This window comes from Leptidea sinapis, chromosome 14, assembly GCF_905404315.1.
Source record: "Leptidea sinapis chromosome 14, ilLepSina1.1, whole genome shotgun sequence".
NCBI lineage: Eukaryota > Metazoa > Arthropoda > Insecta > Lepidoptera > Pieridae > Leptidea > Leptidea sinapis.
In genome coordinates this window covers 14432280-14452293 of record NC_066278.1, presented here as the reverse complement: position 1 = coordinate 14452293, position 20014 = coordinate 14432280, and the positions used below count along the sequence as shown (strand labels likewise).

Sequence of the window (20014 nt, the reverse complement as noted above, 5' to 3'; positions counted from 1 at the left end):
GGACGTCCCATTTCTGTGGAATAATGAACAGGAATTATCTTTTAAAAAATTAAAAAATTCTCTTATTTCCGCACCTATTCTAGCTTATCCTGATTTCATTAAACCCTTTTTACTTACATGTGACGCTTCAAATTTCGCAATATCTGCTATACTTTCACAAGGATCCATTGGCAAAGATCGCCCCATTGCATTTTCTTCAAGAACAATAAATAAAGCTGAATGCAATTACAGCATTCACTGAAAAAGAATGTCTAGCGATCATTTATGGTACTAAAGTTTTCCGTCCCTACCTTAATGGTAGACGATTCAAAATTATAACAGATCACCGTCCACTCAAGTGGCTCTTTAATTGTAAAGACCCGGGCTCCAAGCTCGTTAGATGGAGGCTCAAACTTGAAGAATTTGACTACGAGATTGAATATAAAAAGGGTAAAATAAACACTAACGCAGATGCATTGTCACGATACCCAATTAATCCATTAATTTCTAAAGATCCAACTGATAATGCTGAAGATAAGTCAGAGATCAAAGACCAAATTCACCCCATCTATCTAGTTTGCCAGATCAAAACCTTGAAGATCTATTATCAACAGATTTTGACCCAGTTAATTTGAGTCCTTTAAATTTATCGCCCTCTGCGATTACATTCTTTACGTCAGACAATTCACCTCATGAAACTTATTCTGATCCACAACCTTCTACTAGTAACCAAAAACCTGAAAACTTACCTTCACATATTCCTAATGACACCACCACCTTCAATCTTTACCTGAAAACTTACCTGTATCCGCTAGTCCATCAACTAGCGTCACTAGCCAGATAGCTGAAAATCAAACAAATATTAGTGAAGATTATTCCAATTATTTAAAATGTATTAAAGATAAAAACAAGATTTTTAATACATATATAAAAGAGCACAACGAGAGCCTTCTTAAGAGTTCAGCAAATGTAATTCTTCTTCCAGTATCAATAGATTTTGATGAGTCGAATCCTTACCTTTCTGACTTAATCTCTGCCTCAGAGAATGTCAATGTTGTAGAAGGAGAACGTGAACTACATTCGTTTAAAACATCTGAATTCAATGGTAAAATTTACTATTTCCTATTTACTAAAGTTTATTTCTTTGATACTTGTACCTACCCTGATATATTTAAAGCATTAAAATCTGTTAGAGACAGTATTCTACTTACCGGCACAATCAATGAGATATCTATTTCCGACTTTAGGAATTCATTTGAACAACATTCATTTGTAAAAATATATAGTATGCTCATGTATTTTTTTGATGGTACAAATATAACAGTCAATATCCATCACAATAGTATAATATATCCCGTGCCTACAGAAATTACAAAAATCTTGAAGGAGAACCACGATATACCAATAGCGGGCCATTTAGGGTCAAACAGAATGTTTAATCGCGTAAAAGAACGTTATTTTTGGAAAAATATGAGATCAGACATAGAAAACTATGTAAAAAATTGCAAGTTTTGCCAAACCAATAAAGCCTTAAGAAAAATTAATAAATCACCTATGCAAATCACAACATCTTCTAGACCTTTCGATAGAATAAGTCTCGATATAGTGGGACCTTTGCCTGAAGCTGGAATTTATAAATTAAAATATATACTTACTTTACAAGATGACTTGACAAAATTTTCTATAGCTTACCCAATATCTAATGCTACGGCTGAAGAATCATGTGAATGTCTCGTTCATTTCATATCTTTATTTGGAATACCTAAGTCAATTTTAACAGATCAAGGAACAAACTTTACAGCCGAACTTTTTAAGAAAACTTGTGAATTTTTAAAAATCAGGCAGATTTGGTCATCTCCCTATCACCCTCAGACGCAAGGTGCTCTGGAGAGAAGTCATTCCACTTTAAAAGAATATTTAAAATCTTATATTAACGAAAACCAAACAAATTGGCATAAATATGTATTTACTGCCATGCTCACATATAATAGCACCGTCCATACAACTTTAAAAAATTACACCTTTTGAACTTATTTTCGGGCACAAGCCCTACATTCCCGATTCCGTTTTTGATTTACGATCTGACGTCACATACCCAGAATATATTAAGATGCTTCACCATCGCCTTAAACTGTCTAGAGAAAAGGCCATACAAAATATGAACTCTTCAAAAGAAAAGTCAAAACATTATTATGATAAACATACTCGTCCAGTACAATATAAAGTCGGTGAATATGTCTATATTAAAAATCATGTAAGACTTCGGAAGGCGCTATCTCCTATATGGAAAGGTCCATATAAGATCGTCAAAATACATGGCAATAACACCTTATCTCTTCTTATAAACCGAAGATATGTAAAACATCATTATGATGAAGTAAAACCTGCATACAACGCGGATACGTAACTAATTCTTCTTTTATTAATTATTAAGTTAAGTTTATTAATACTTATTTCATTTTATACAGCTATATTTTACTATATTATATTTTTATCATATACAAAGTTATAGGTTTATTTACATAAGCATGATAGTTTAGTTTAGTTTTGTCATTACAGAATGGTTAATACATACTGCGCCATAGCCGCTAGCGAGAATGAGTATATTAAATACATCAAGGAAGGTCCTGGCTTGCTCTTCGACCCAGTGGGCACTCTGAAGCTCATAGACGATTATCTTCATATAGTTATTCCGATACATGTTACTTCTTTTGATCAAAATATTAAGTACACCCAGGATGTTTTAAACATTGTTAAACTACAGTGTCAGGAAAGTATAGAAATAGATATTTCCGTCTGTCAAAATATAATGCAACCCTTGGATTCATTCTATAATGATATACTTCGTGACTATAATTCCATATCTCATATCATCTCTAGCGAGAGACCCAAAAGATCTGCATGGTTCTCTGGCGTCGGTGTAGTCTTTAAGCATATATTCGGCACCCTTGATGAAGACGATGCGATAAATTACAATAGAGCAATAGAAACATTGTATGATATTGATAAACGGTTAGAGAATTCGATAAAGAAAACTATTCTAGTTTCGAAATCTGCTATTTCTAATATTAACCAATCGGTCAATGAAATATTGGAGAATCAATTTAAACTCAATGATGCCATTAATAGTTTATCTACAAATGTGAGAAATATATCGAATTTAGTTACTATAGACAATTTCAAAGTAAAACTAATAAACATTTTAAATTGTCTTCAATCACATTTGTTTACTCTTGCGTTTAAAATTGAAGACTTATTGAATTCTATTTTATTCATAAAAAGCAATACTTTACATCCATCTGTCTTAACACCCAAGCAATTATATAACGATTTATTAAATGTCTAAAAAAATATACCTAAGTATAGGGACTTACATATTAATTTAGATTTAAGTAATATTCATGTTTTGATTAATGTAGCAGATTTAATTTCATATTATTATAATGGCAAACTGATTTTTATTGTTAAGATTCCATTAGTTAATGCCTTAGATTATAATGTTTATGATACTGTTCCTTTACCTATTCCGCATGAAGTTAATTCATCTTATTCATATGTTTGCATTATACCTACAGAACGATATCTGGCAATAAATACTGATAAGTCTACATTTACATATTTAAAGGATTTTAATGAGTGTAAAGTTATTTCTCCCAAAGTACACATATGTCAAATAACTAACATATTCTCTGTTCCTGGTAATCCCTCTTGTGAAATAGAAATTATGACAAAAGCTGTATCGAGTATTCCAAACACCTGCCAAACTAAATTTATACATGGTGATATAGATATTTGGCATAAACTAAATGATGCTGATTGGATATTTGAAGAATCGAATTTAAATAAAATAACAATAGAATGTAATCAGGATGTATGATTTGAAACAACCATTTCAGGAACAGGAAAACTTACCATTCCATATAATTGTACAGCCTATTTTAAAAATATTAAATTTAATAAGATATCTAATCCAGAAATTAATATTCCACTCATAAAACCTAGTTATAATATAATATCTGATAAATGTTGTAATCTTAGCCGCTTCAATATTTCCAAAATAAACTTAACTGAAATTAGTAATATTAATCTACATCAATTAAAACATCTTAAATTTAACATTAATGATATCAGTGATGACCTATATATTGCAAATCCTGTTGATACCTTTAGTGATAATTCAAATAATTCTGTTATAAGTATAATTTCACTATTTCTAGTTGTATGTTTTATCGTAGTTTTTATATGTACGAAATTTCTTATTATAATTTAATTTAATATTTTACATAATTATGTATCCTACTTTCAAAATATTTTGTAAAGGCTAAGGATTCTGAAGAAATAGATATTGAGTTTCAATCATCACCACCTCCACCGCAACTTAGAGTTGGTTAAAATATTCTGAAAACTTATCTTTATTATTTCCGATAAGTTTCCTCTTAAAGGCGGGGTTGTTATATATGCACATATGTATGCTTTAATGCAGGCATAACATTAGCGTCAGCACTTTAAGACCAAGGCGTCACTTAATAAAATATAAAGGCAGTCAGTCTCCTTCCGAATCCTGAGCCACTCATACATTTCAATTATATTTTCTAGTTCTAAATAAATTTCTTTTTTAAAAGTTCGTTTTTAATATTCCGTCTAACAGTACGGGTCATCTGTTGTTAAGTGATCACCGCAGCCCACAATCTCTTGCAAGACCAGAGGAATCACAGGAGCGTTGCCGGCCTTTAAGGAAGGTGTACGCGCTTTTTTTGAAGGTACCCATGTCGTATCGTCCCGGAAACACCGCACAAAGAAGTTCGTTCCACGGCTTTGTAGTACGTAGAAGAAAGCTCCTTGAAAACCGCACTGTGGAGGATCGCTTTGTAGAGCGCTAGAATGTGGGCCGGCTTGAAGTATTGCCGTGATCTATTAATGACGCCCAGTTTCTGCGAAGCCAATTTGGCTTTGCCCTCCAGATGGCCACGAAATTGGCAATCGCTCGAGATTTCGAGACCCAGTATTCTGATACTAGGCGAGGCTTTAAGGGAAGTGTTGTCGAAGAGCGTTGATACGACAGATGGGGTTTTATTTGTGGTAAACTCGCAAACTCGAGCCTTCTGGGGGTTAAATTGGACAAGGTTCAATTTACCCCTGGTGGCCCGTGTATACGGCATCACCAGTGCTGTCGTCTGCATAAACTGCCAAACGCGGCGGGTCGATGGTGGTCTGCGACGTTGGCGTCGGATAGGCACTACACTCCTGACCAGGCAATGGCCGGACGTTCCGAGAGGAGCGTCGACAAAGACCTGGTAACCATCGGGATGTGTAGTCAGCAGAAGATCCAATAAGGACGGCATGTGGCTATCCACATCCGGGAGCCACGTTGGCGAATCAACCAATTGGGACTAACCATACGCCAATGCAAAATTATGCACGGATCGCCCTGCGCAGTCTGTGTTACGTGATCCAAGCCATTCGGCATTGTGCCTGTTGAAATCACCCAAGACTACGATTTCAGCGGAGGGGATCTGTGCAAACACATCGTCAATTGCCGTTTGAACGCAGCCCATGAGACGATCGGTTTCTGCGTTACCACTGTGGGACCTGTAGACACACGCATAGATGCGGACGCAACTCTACGTAACTCTACGTAAATCTACGCGGAGCCAGAGAGTAGACAGGTCCCTACCCTCAAAATTGCCGAGACGGCGACAGCAGATATCCTCCTTAACGTGCACACATACCCCGGCATGCAAAATATTGTGCTCAATTTTGTACTCGGGGTACGTTAAGTATGACGTATCGCTAAGTCGAGATATCTGCGTCTCCGTAAGGTAACACAAGGCCGGCTGCGCCGTCTCAAGGTGGTGGTGGACGGCGTTTAAATTGGAGTGAATTCCCCTGATATTGCAAAAGCCCACCAACAGCACCACCCACAGTTACATTATACATTAAAACAATTTAAAATATATAAAACTTATTCAAAGTGTTCTCCATTGGCTACAATACAGTCCTTTAAACGTTGAGGCCAGTAATCAATAGAAGCACGCACACTTTCCATGGGAAAATTCTTCACTCCAGATCGTACAGATTGTTTTAGGGAATCCAAATTATCATGGCGTTTAGACCAAAACCACCAAGACCACACAAACGTTTTTAACAATCTTTTTGAATAACGTAATACTTCTGTTTTGAACATTTTCTGGGATCTTTTTTCAACGACTGTAGAGTCGTTGCATAAGTTTATCTCTCTTACTCGAACCATATGCGCTGTGTTTCGAAACCTAAAATGACATGATTTTAGCGCTTTTTTTGCGTAGAAAATACTAAAACTACATTTTAAAATTGTGCTTTATAGCGTCAAATTATAAAGCATTTAGCCCTTTTTTGTATTCATTAAATAATAGTAATATAAATAAAACTAGTTCTTTGAATTACAAATAAAATTTTTGCTTAGGTATTTTCGTAAAAATAACGAGTTATGAACGCACCTCCATTGATTTTGATTTGACAGGAGCACAGAAAATATATTCTTTAATCCGTTCTTGCGAACAGGCTATAGCCCGGGCCCTTGCTGCCTTGTCTTTAGTATTTATTTACAGTATTTTGTTTTACAAAAAAGTCCAATAAAGTATTCTCATCTCATCTTTCATCAATAAAATTTTCAGTTTCTGTATGTTTTCACTATTTTAAAAAGTTATTAACAACACGAATCACTAACACGAAGTTACAACTTTTTTCGAATCGCTCACTTTGACACATAAGCGATCCAGTTTAGGTTGAAATATTACCTCATGGTACGAATGAATGACCGAACTAAATCAGTTTGCGATTCAATGGACATAATTTTTGACATTCAATTGACATTCAATTGACATCATTGCGATTTAATCAGTTGATTTGACGTCAACTTAAATTAGATAGCTCTAATCACGTCGTGGTACGAAATAGCCAAGCATTTCATTTTAGGTTGTCAATTGAATCGCAATAAGAGTTCATGGTAGGCCCGCAGGGCTAACAAAACTAAAATTGAAAATTTGTTAACTAAATTTGTTCTTCTGGAAGAACGAAGAAGTGACTCAGCAACACTGATGAAGGAGACAAGGTTGTCTGTGATAGAAACTGGAATATCAGAATTTTTTTTCTCAAAAGCAATAGCAACTTCAGACAACAGAAATAAGAAAGCTCAATAAACAATCATTTAAAATGACTCGGCGGCCCCAGTTCACCCGATCGATCCTTTCACCGTTCAGCAAGTGTGTGAACAGTGTGGCAAAAGAAGTTTTCACTTCAAAAAATACACTTGCATTAGGATTATTTTAATATGTACTTACAAGAGATTTAGTAAACGGTCGGACGAGAAAGAACAAAAGCCGATATAACCACCAACTCTTGCTGAGATTAGTGGAAACCATATTGCCTGGATGAAGGGAGTTTACAGCAATTCTTTTATGTTTCCATTCTCCACTTAGAACCTGAAATACATAAAGTCAGAGTCAAATAACTTTATTCAATTAGGCTTAAGATAAGCCCATTTCAATATACATATTTCTTTTAAATTACTTAAATTTACCATAATATATTCGGAAAAAGATGAGAACATACAAGAAACTCAACGGCTACCCTTTTCAATCAAATAGAGTATTTTACAATAGCTGTGATATACATAATGAATTAGTTTGTAAGTGGCTGCATTAACATTACTGAACCGTGTTTAAAATATATAAATTATTTCATAAAAAGTAACACAGAATTAACTATATAAATATAAATTATCGTATATTGGATACATCAACCTTTAGAGATTGAATTCATTCGATTCATTCGCAGAAAAAGAAAAAATCTACGTTTAAAAAAAACGACTTCGAAAACTGAAAAGTATAAAATAAACTTAATAAAGATTTAATTTAATACACCTCTTATGCAAATCTTATACCTTTTATATTAGTAAAACTACTGTATGTGCTACCTATTTACAGGGTTTAAGTCGATGCTAATCAAATTTGTTATAAATGATGCATTATTTATAAAAGTGATTTTTACAAACATTTATAATTATCCAATTTAAATACGTTATTTATCACATGTATTTAATTTAAAACAAAAATTGCCCTTTACATCATACGATTTTAACTAATATCTTAGGAGATACCGCAGTTTTAATATAACATTGCAGCAAAATAATGAGCAAGTACTGCGCGCGGATTTATGATGTGTAAGAAGTAGGGCAAGGAGTGCCATGCCATATGATACATAGGCTGCACTAAAAGTTTCGGGAATGGAATATTTCCACTATGGTTTAACACGTTCGCTGCGATATAAGGCTTAAATACCCGATGCATGTACTCCCACTCTGTGCAGAGGCGAGAAACAGTGATCTTCCCCTGGTGCGGCGGCTTTATTAATGAGAATTTCTGTATGTACGAACGAGACAAGTATAGGTTTGAGTTTAGGACCTAAAGGGCTACTCGATAAAGCATTAAAAGCGTGCTAAGGTCTTGCAGCCTGATAACGCACTGGTTGTTATTTTTTTCGATTCCTTGCGGGTAATGGACCGAAAGGCCCGTCATAGATCACAAGGTCTCTACACCCCTTCCTGCACTGTTTTAGGTAATTGAATTGTTTACTTTCTATTAGTGTTGTGACGCAATTAGCGGGAACGGACGCAAATACGATAGTGCATTTTCTAGTGTTTGTTTACAATTTGAGATTTTGCTATTGGTTTTAAATTCTTAATAATGCCTCAGCGAAATAAGCGATTCAGCAAGATATAAACCGTGAAAGTGAACATTCTGATAAAGATATATCGAAGTAGAGAAAGGTGTGTATGAAAAATGATATTAAAAATAATAACTTGCAGCAAAATTCCTCCGAAATTAATATCATCAACCTTGGACCAAGTGAGGGGGCGAGTGATGCACCAGAGCAACAGCGCAACCACGTGAGTAGGGGAACAGCGAGCACAATTATGATAACCGCTCCTTTAAATTTCGAGCCGTTATTGTAAACTGATTTAGAAAATACTCCCAGAGCCCGGAAAGTACAACTGTTGAATGAAGATGATAGAGACTCAATTTACGTTAGCCATAGTACTGGTTATACTCTTCAAGTTTTAAAGAATGCAAAACCGTTACCTGTTACCCGAATTCAAAACAAAGATGAGTTACCAATATATAACCCACATCATCAATCCGTTTTCCATTCGCCGGCAGTCTCTGTCACTAAAAATACACCGACGTTGATAAGCAGGTGTAGTGCCGTGAGCGACATATCATGTGGAAAATCTTTACTTTGCCCACTAAACAATGATGCAATTGATGAAATATTAGCGGAACCATCCTTTCAAGACCAACAAAACGAATCGTTTTTGGAGATCAGCTCTACTAATATTAGTAATTAATTCATGCATGATAAATGGAATCATGGATAGTGCCCAATTATTACCAGATAATGATATAGTTGACCAATTGAATTGCAGCCTCTTCAGCCCCTTCCACTTATCTTGACGGGACCGCTCGTATTGTAGGAAATCCGGATGACATAGAACCTACCAATGAAGACCACTCAGACACGGATGAAGATTTTGACCCCCATCTTTTTAATCTCCAATCCGATGCTAGCAGCACTTCTTCAGAAAGCGATTACTTGGTTTCGAGTGAGGATGATGATGATACTATCGAAGAAATGCAACCCAACATACTTTCTTCAGAAACAAATGCTAGAGACCAAGACGAGTGGCAAGACATTGATGATTCTTTAATATATAATATGTCGATAACACTTATTTCCAATCACTAATACTTCCTCAAATGAACCTTTAATTCAGTGCGGTTTCGGGTTACAAGACCTTACATATATTCTTCCATATATCTCTCAAGTAAATAGTAGGAACCAGGGGCGAAGCCAGCACCATGACCACTAACTCATCTACAATCGATATTGATAGGTAGGTGCCCACATTTTTACGTTTTGGCGTAATTACAGTCATTTATATCGGTCAATACCTTACTAGGCCAATAAACCCGATATCGCCGCGGCGAAGAGTTTAAATACAAGGCCAATCGACCAGTTAACGCACCATATAAAAAACCGTCAGTTTTGGTCCCGCAGCGAACGTGTTAACACAAAAACAGTGTGTTGACCGGATGAGTTCTGCATTTGGTGATGAAGCCCCATCCATAACCACAATTTAGTTTGCTGAATTTCAACGTGGACGTGTCAAGCTCAGTGATGATCCCCGTCAAGGTCATCCAAAAACTACAGTCACCAAAGAAAGCGTTGCTGCTGTGCGTAAGCTGATTGAGGAAGATCGACATGTGACATACCGCGAAATTCAGGCAACTTTAGACATTGGCATGAGTCAAATACAAATAATCTTGCATGAACAATTAGGTGTAAAAAAGTTGTTTTCCCGATGGATACCGCATTTGCTCTGTAAAGAGCAAAAAGCGGCTCGCGTTATTTGGTGCGTCAGAACTCTCGAAAGATTCCACGCAGGGTCCTCAAATGCTGTATACAACATCGTATGAAGTGACGAATCCTGGATATACGCGTACGAACCCGAAACAAAAAACTAGTCACGAGTTTGGGTGTTCGAAAATGATTTAAAGCCAACAAAAATTGTTCGTTCACGGAGTGTTGCAAAAAAAATGGTGGCCACGTTTGTTTCCAAAACCGGCCATGTTGCGACTATTCCTCTTGAGGGACAAAGAACGGTTAATGAAGAATGGTATGCTAGTATTTGTTTGCCACAGGTCGTTTCTGAACTCCGTAAAGAGAACTGCAACCGCCACATCATCCTCCATCACGACAATGCGAGTTCTTACACCGCGCACAAAACAAAAGAGTTTTAGAGCAAGAAAACATAGAATTATTAGACCATCCGCCGTACAGCCCCGACCTAAGCCCTAATGATTTCTATACTTTCCCTAAAATAAAGAATAAATTGCGTGGTCAGAAATTTTCATCACCTGAAGAAGCTGTGGACGCCTACAAAACGGCCATTTTGAAGACCCCAACTTCCGAATGGAATGGTTGGTTCCATGATTGGTTCCATCGTATGGAAAAATGTGTCAAATTTCGCGGAGAATACTTCGAAAAGCAATAAATACATTTTTAAATAATAATGTTGCGAATATATTGTAAATTTATTGAATTAGGCGTTACTTTGCGGAAATCCATAATTATACAAATGATTTAAGTTTTCTTTAGTGTTAATTCCGCCAATATTTGTTTTTAAAACAATTCGACACGTGTTTCGTTTTCGCACGAGACATTTTTAATGTCTCGTGCCAGTTTTTGGCGAGACAACACGTCCTGAGGATGGCCTCGTGTAGAGGCGAAACACGTGTTGTTTTAAAAACAAATATTGGCGGAATTAACACTAAAGAAAACTTAAATCATTTGTATAGTAATGTTGTGTCACTTCCTTGATTCCCGAAATTTTCAGTGCTGCCCTCGTACCGGATCTGCCTTTTAACTTTAATATAATTTTATTTTCGGAGAAGGTATCGTTTGTGGTAACAATTAATAAGGCCCAGGGCCAAACATCTAAGCTCGTACGAATATATTTACATCAAGGGGGGTTTCACATATGTTGCGCTGTCGAGACCTGCTTGTGGTAGAAATCAATATCTACTTCTGCCGGAAGAAAACAAAACTAAAAATATAGTGTAGGTACGCCGAAGTACTTTAAAACAACATTAGTAATGCGAGACGTAGTGTACGTAACATAGCTCCTTAACGAACGTATTATTTATTAAAAAATATTTTCAACTTTTACTTAAACGAAGTCGCGAGTTAAAAGTTAGCGTTAACCAAAAGTCACTTTTCCACGCGGACGAATTCGCGGGCAGAAGCTAGTAAAATATATAGTAGGAGGAAGTAGGTTAATGTGTATTATTTTCTAGAATCTCCGTGTATGGTGTTAATATTACAATACTTACTTTAGCCGTAACTACATTGTACAGTTTTGAGTTATTATAAGCAGTCATAGAGCTGTACCAATCCTTTGGACATGCTAAGTCTTGATTAACAAATACATTTTTTAAGTTCGCCATCCTGAAAACATTATGCTGTATATAACATCTATACTAGCCGGTTACATTGTCTGTGGACCTAATGTCGATGACGTCGCATCGTCGCTTTGTTACGGTGTGCAAAACAAGCATCACCTGGATATTATTATTAATAAATAAACTACGATTTATTTTTTCAGTATTATTGATTAATAAAGGGGGGGGGGGGATAATGTGGCCGTGTAGTACATACTTATCTACTACACGGCCATTATATCAACTTTTTGATAAATGCATAATATGAATGTTTACACCAGTGTTTTTATCTTATTTATTTTGCAACCCCATTACTGCTTTAAAAATTCTAGCGACCCCCTTTTAAGTCAGTCTTTAAAAAAAATATATAATTAATTTTTAAAGACTGCCACAATGATTCTATGCATAAAGGGTCGACGTGTTTTGGATGTTATGAAAAATCAATGGTTCACATTAAAAAAAGAAATGGACTTCGATTATAAAAAAACTTTTGAAATATAGGCCACCGCTCTCATTAAACTTGTGTTTTATTGTAGTACATTTAGAGCTTTTCCTTCTGCCTGCGACACCCGTAGTGGTCCCGACTCCCGAGCGACAGATTAACAAACACTGGTTTATACGAATCAAACATAGCGTTATGTTGCAGACAGGAAATATTTTAATATTTTAACATTCCCTCTAATATTATTTTGAAAATGTTGACTTGAGTGATAGTTTAACAGCCCACGTGTTAACTGCTAAGGAGTGACAGGGTCATACTTTTGTAAGTACCTACATGTAAACATTGGCACAGATGTAACAAGATACAATCGGTGATACTTGATAAGGTGGTTATGCGAGGTGCGGTATGTTAAGGTACTTGTGGCACAGCAAATGGAAATCATTTTGAATTAAACTTCGTATTCATTTTTCGGACTATGCCTAGTTTGGGGCAATATCAGTGTAGTGTGTCTCAATGTTAAATTAAATAGTTATTCTGATATACGGGGGCTCAGCGTCGGTCTCATTCAATGACTTACAAACAATTACCTGTGTGATTCTGATGATACGAAAATAACTCTGGAGCCACTTTTGAGCAATGGTTCCAATAAAAGCGTCAAATACAAATGACTTAAATGATTCACTTGGAGGGTCCTGTCAATCCTATCTTCAGTTTCTTCAAATCCATAACCAAATATAGCAGCATTTAAGATTAGCATGTCTAAATTACTGAAAGTAAAACATAGAAGCATTATAACCGTGCATCCACTCCGCAAATAACTATTGTGGAGCAGCACTGCGCAGCACTGAGCAGCACTGAGCAGCACTGAGCAGCACTGAGCAGCACTGCACAGCACTGCGCAGTCCGGTAACACGAGGTACCTATCTGTAACTGTAGCGGCTACTTGTTACTATTTGTTGATTGTTTCTCATCACCACGTTGACAGCTGCTGTAATATATTGCCGTGTTGAGGCAACACTCTCTAACAATGTTATCGGTGGTAACCATATGACATTCTATACATATCATTCGCAGTCTGATAAAAGAACGGCAAAAGTGTGCTTAAAGACAATGTTAGCACACTTTTCTCCTTAGTCGTGTGTCAATTGTGTGTCAATCAACAAGCCTAAGTGTGCTATAAAAAGTGCTTAAATAATACATTAGAGACTCAAAATAAAGATGGTGTGACTTATCATCATAAGATAATTTTATTTATAAAAGTTTGATATGCAAAAAGCGTAAGTAATTTAATAAAACGAATAATTATTCATTAAATATGGTACAATTATTGACAAGTCCCCAGACAAGATCCGCTTGTCAGAATGGGACACAGTCAGAAATTAAATCAATAGTCGCTCTTTTAACCGACTTAAAAAAGGAGGTGGTTCACAATTCGTCGGTATGTTTTTTTATGTTTATTACCTCAGAACTTTCGACTGGGTGAACCAATTTTGATAATATTTTTTTTATTTGAAAGCTGGTGCTTCCCGTGTGGTTCCATTGGTCCAATTCGGTCCAGATCTGACAATGGCAACTATGAGAAAACCATAAAAGTCTTAAGTTTGCTATGAGTACGGGCGCAACAAATTTACGAATAACTAAATATCGCGCAAATCGATTTCGATAACTCTTTTTTATTGGAAAGGATATACTTTGAAGGTGGTAAAATATGATGATCAAAGGAACTCTAACAACTTACAGTAAGGGTGCGATCTATGGCATTTCTAACAGTCTGTAATAATATTGCAATACGCTTACGTTCATTGCTGCATTGCAAAATTTAGTAGATCTACACAAATTTAGACAAATTATTAGTTAGTGTAGTTCAAATTTACTAAAAATCTAAAAAGGCCTAGTGATCAATGATTAGCAATTTTGTATTTTGTGTAATGTGAACGGCTTACAAGAACGTGAACAATTACATACTAGTGCTATTTATACATTATCACGGAAGTATCGTTACCTAGTGATAATTGATAATTATTTACATCGCAAATGTAAAAATTATATTTTTCAGTTTTCCCATGTACGAGATAATGAAAGAGAATTGGCGCCAATTGGTAGCAAGAGAGAGATGTAAAGAAATTTACAAACCAAAAAATAAGCATATTTATATTTCACCAATAAAGTATTTAAGTTATTTGGATTTAACCACTTTTAAAATTTGACAAAACCTGTCATACAAATATAATATGTTGATGTCCGCTTACACTACATATCTCAAAAAGATACGCTGAAAAAGATATCTAAGTCTAAAAGACAAATTTTAAAATTTAATTCAGGGAATTTAACATTTAAATAACCAGTATAACTAATTATTTTATGTGAATAATAATATTATGTTTGACCATTAGTTTCTCTCATACCTTAACTTATGAAATCCAATTCCCTTTAGAACGTAATGAAGTAAAAAATATAAACATACAAACTTTCTCCTGTATAATATGAAAGTATGATTTATTGAAAAAAGATTTTTGATTTAAAACGTAAAAAGCCTCCGACTGAACAGATCTTGACCGGAAAATAGGGACAGACTGACGAACGTAAAACTTAAAGCAAAAGAGGGTCTTTTTCGTCGGTTTAAAAAAAATACTTAATTACTACTCCACTGATGTGGCTGTCTAAATCATGTTCTAAATTCAAAATATGCAGCTGAAACTGAAAAAGTGTTTACATTTCTGTCTATTGACCAATAATATTTTTAACAACTGGAGTAAACGCAGATAGCAGTCGAAGGTATTTATGGTGTCATTTGTGGCGTGTGGCAAGCCATATTTCGGCTTTAATTTTGTATGACGTGCATTATCTATATGTATAGAACGTTATTGGTTGTAAAAGAATGTTGACTGTTTTGCACAACGTCGCTTTATATATTCTAGCTAGCACGGCAACATACTTACAATAACCTTTTGCTGTCGGATGTTGCAGAGTAACAATTGTGAACGTTGATCTACTAAAAGTAACTGCGGTCTGGATGCACGGTAAAACAGAAATTTCATTTTCTAGGAACAGCACATTAAACATTTCATTGATGCTAAAAAGTTATATTATACCTAGTACCCGCGACTTTGACCACATCAACGAGCGTAACCATATTAACCATTGGTGTTCCAATACTATAACATACATATATTATACATTACAATGATATATCTCTCATCGTTAAGTCAGAGTTCGTAAAAAAAGCTTCCTTCGACCGTTTTTTCTCTGACTTACTTTGCAAAGTCTGACTACCATGAAAATTCTTTTCATTTTTCTGGTTAATATATAGCATCAATAATTATACAAATTTAATTTGTAGCCAAAATTTATGAACGATGCGTGACTCGAACCCGAGTTTGTAGCCCAAATGCTCTTTATACAGAGCCAACCGTTCGAATGACGCATGGATTGTAAGTTATTATTTTGTTTCCTACCTTGCAAATATTGCTTTGACAGCTGCGGCACATTGTTTGACACTTTGCAAAGAAGACAAGTCCAAATGAACAGCTTTCAAATTATCTTCACAAGCATTTGTTTCTTTCACAATTTGTTTGATTGCTGCCTCGGTAGCTTCCATGTTTCTGTTTGCAAGCACAACACTGCACCCATGTCTAGTTAATGATTTAGCTGTTTCATATCCAATTCCTGCATTGCAACCAGTTATCAATGCAAATTTTCCAGATAAGTCCACTCCATGTAAAACCTGTAAAGACAGAAAGAAAAGACATTTTTATTCAATTTGGTCAACCTGACACTTATGCATGGCAACAATTTTATCACCACTTCTGAAAAGTTGAACTTCAATGAGAAATAGTGGCAAGAAACTCATTGCTCCCTAATCTATACTAGTAAGTAAAACAGTAGTTTCAGAATTTACCATTACTTATCCTTTATTTTAGATTATATTTGACTAACTTGTGTAAGTTGGAAAAAAAGAAAAAGAAGGGATTAATCATAAAAAATCTAAAATACTTACTAATGCAGTAGATGTATACACTCTAAATAAGTAAAGGTATTATGCGAATAATTATATTATATTTAAACAAAAAACTTCAAATGGTATATTATCAATATAAAAATCCTCAAAGACAGGACCGACCAGGCACCATAAGCAGTGCCCTTTCAGGAGCATGATGCATGGACCCTCGCAAATATCTTTGCCCTGTGCTTCCCTGAGTCATTAAAAGAATAGGGGAGTCCCAGGCCCAAGGGTGTCGTAAGAGGCGACTAAGGGCTTTATAGAAATTGGGAGAATCACGCTGCCGTCTTATGACATCAGCACAATCGAGCCAGTCTCGTTCGGGTTAATTACCACACTCACACAGAATACCAGCGTGAAGTAGGCCTAGTGCCGGTATGTTTCGCATAGGTTAGTGTCGAGGACCGGATATTTTTATATCAAGCACTGTAGTACTGATTGGTGGCAGATCACAGACCTGGTTCGATGCGTCAGTTAAAGCAGCATATGACAGCAAAAAAAAGGCGTATCGAACTTGGGTTGCGGCGCTGGGCTCAAAGAATCCGAACTGCAAAGTTACAGGCCTATAGCTATTACCTCCCTGCTCTCCAAAATCATGGAGACACAAATTAGGATATCATCCGCTTCATCTGGATGTCCTCCACAGTGCGGTTTTCAAGGAGCTTTCTTCCACGTACTACAAAGCTGTGGAATGAGCTTCCTCGTGAGGTGTTTCCGGGACGATACGCCATGGGAAGCTTCAAAATAAGTGCGTAAACCTTCCTTAAAGGCCAGCAACGCTCCTGTGATTCCTCTGGTGTTTCAAGAGAATATGGGCGGCGGTGATCACTTAACACCAGGTGTAGCGCACAGTAATGAGCAGTGCCACTTAAGCAACCAGCTATTGTTGTGTTAGATTTATTTACAATTATTTTCCAATATTAACAAACTTGTTTGTAAAGTAAGTATACAACAAACAAAACACAGTCATAAGCTACAATGGTAAAACTAATTTGTGATTTAGATAGTCAAAGTCAAAAAAATCTTTATTCACTGTAAAACTTTATAAGTTATTTAGTGCAAGTCAGGATGAAGTACAAAAGTTACAATAGCATTCAAATGAGTATAACAATATTCATTAACAAAATTTAGAACATTAATTCCAACTATCTTTATCATTCAAGTAATCTTTCACATTATAATAGGCCTTAGATGTTAATTTATTTTTTACGATACATTTAAATTTTTTAATAGGTAATATTTTAATTTCATTTGGCAGCTTATTATAAAATATAACACAAGCCACTTTAAAAGATTTAGCAATTTTACGGAGCCTAGTAGATGGGATTGCGAGTTTATGTTTGTTTCGAGTATTGACACTATGTACATCACTATTCTTTTTAAATTGGCTAATATTTTATGAGCGTATAGGAGGTTCTCGTATATGTACTGGCAGTGTACTGTCATAATATTTATTTCACTAAACTTTTCTCTCAATGAATCCCTTAAACGCATTTTATAGACTGCTCGAATTGCTCTTTTCTGCAGCACAAATATGTTTTCAATATCTGCAGCCCTACCCCACAATATAATTCCGTAAGACATGACACTATGAAAGTAGCTGAAATATACAAGTCTAGCCGTTTCAACATCTGTCAGCTGCCTAATTTTTTTATCGCAAATACTGCAGAGCTAAGTCGATAACATAATTTTTTTATGTGAACACCCCATTGTAGCTTAAAGTCTAATGTAATGCCTAGGAATGTTGTCGTTTCTACTACATCAAGTTTGTCATCATTAATTTTTATAGGTGTTGGTTGGTGCTTTATATTTGGAAGTGTAAACCTTACACATTTTGTTTTCCTTTCGTTTAAAAGTAAGTTATTAACATTAAACCAATTTACTACTTCAGCAATGTCGTCGTCAACCTGACAGAAATTTTTTGCCGGCGTTTTATTTTAAATAACAAAGATGTATCGAAAGCATTTAGTGAACATAGTGTCTCAACATATTTGATAAGGTCATGTCTCTTCTATTTCCAAACCATATTATTAAGTTTTTTACATGTGTTAAATTTGAACTTAATATTCTTGGAATAACATCATGAAAACTGGTGTTTGGGAAGCAATTATTTATTACTGTGTGTTCTATTTTACTGTGCAGTAGTTTGCCTAAATTTTTCCCTATTTCATCGCAAAATATAACAGTTTTATAATTGATTTTTTTACGCATAGTTGTAGTGTTGGATCCGATGTTAATTTCAGCGGTTAAGGGGACAGCTGGTCTATCTGGATTTAAATTCGCAGAATTTTGGCAGTCACACAAATAATTGGTCATCAAGGATTCGAACCATTCCTGGTTAGTTTAAGAAAATTTTAGTAGCTCATCCATATTCGCAGAGTACTCCCGAATCGTCTCTTGAGATTTGTCATAAAGACTAGTAATTGACCTCAAACTACCTTCAACACGGGCTAGTTCAGACTCGAGATGTTGTATGTCATTTTCATATTTTATTCTGTTATTTTTTAATTCTTCTGTACAAATTTTTAGTTTGTCTAAGTAATCTTATTTATTCTTATTATTATTACTCTTGTTGAGAATTTTCTTATTTTTTAATATCTTTGATGTTGTGGGAGTTTCTGTGCTTTTTTATTTTACCATTTCCTTTTGATGTCTTTTTGTTGCATACAGAATTAATTCCCACCACTGTGTTATCATGAGTCAAGTCAATCACTGAGCCGGCTACATCATTGCTTGCAACGGAAACTTGGTTAACTACGCTATTCGCTGATAGTAATTCGTTAAATAAGCTTTGGGTTTCTTGTGCGGCTGAAAAACGAGACTCCTCTTCCATTTGAGATATTTGTTTGTGGGCATCACACAGTTCTTGTTCCAGGATAGAGTTTCGCTTTAAGGTATTCTCATACTCTGCACCACACTGATCAAAACCATCTATAATCATTTGTAGCTTATTTCGTTCTCCGATGATATAGTCATATTGTAAGTGTAAAGCAGACAACTCACTTTTTAACTAAGTATTATTTTCTAGGGCTTCTAACAATATTTTCTCATTCTCTTCACGTTCACTAGTCAATTGGTTACACAATTCTCTAGATAGCTTTAACTCTTGTAAAGCCACTTTTAGCTGTTGGGAATCTGCTTGGCGAGACATTTTGCGTGTCACAATCACATTATTGTCCATTTTGAGAGACCTTACATAAAAAATTAAAAACTTTCCGAAAAAAAGATTATATTAAAATTTTTGTACGCATGTGAAATATCTCAATCAATTATATGTAAAAGAACAATCAATTATTTACAAATAGCCTTAATAAAAATTTAAATACAAAATAAATTATGTACCTATAACGATTCAAATAAAATGTCAATGAAATAAACAACAATAAAATTAAAATTGGCCAAAACATATAAATTAAAAACACGTTATATCTATAATAAAAAAAATAAAACAATTTACTCATAAGATTCTAACCATTATCACCAACACGTTAGTCCAATGTCAAACGACAAAGCTATTCAGTAATTAACGAGCGAGTTAAAATATGTGAATCTATG

At 35.2% G+C, this 20014-nt stretch overlaps 1 protein-coding gene across 3 annotated transcripts in view; it reads right to left on the bottom strand.

Moving 5' to 3' along the window:
• The window catches only part of LOC126968007 (WW domain-containing oxidoreductase), a 34039-nt gene that overhangs the window by 8194 nt on the left and 5831 nt on the right, over window positions 1–20014 (bottom strand). For all 3 annotated transcript variants that reach the window (XM_050812786.1, XM_050812785.1, XM_050812784.1), the window contains 4 exons: window positions 15915–16183; window positions 13047–13226; window positions 11910–12024; window positions 7299–7439 (listed from right to left, as the gene is read on the bottom strand). In XM_050812786.1, coding sequence (XP_050668743.1) covers window positions 7299–7439; window positions 11910–12024; window positions 13047–13226; window positions 15915–16183 — 705 coding nt within the window. The remainder of the gene's footprint in view (window positions 1–7298; window positions 7440–11909; window positions 12025–13046; window positions 13227–15914; window positions 16184–20014) is intronic.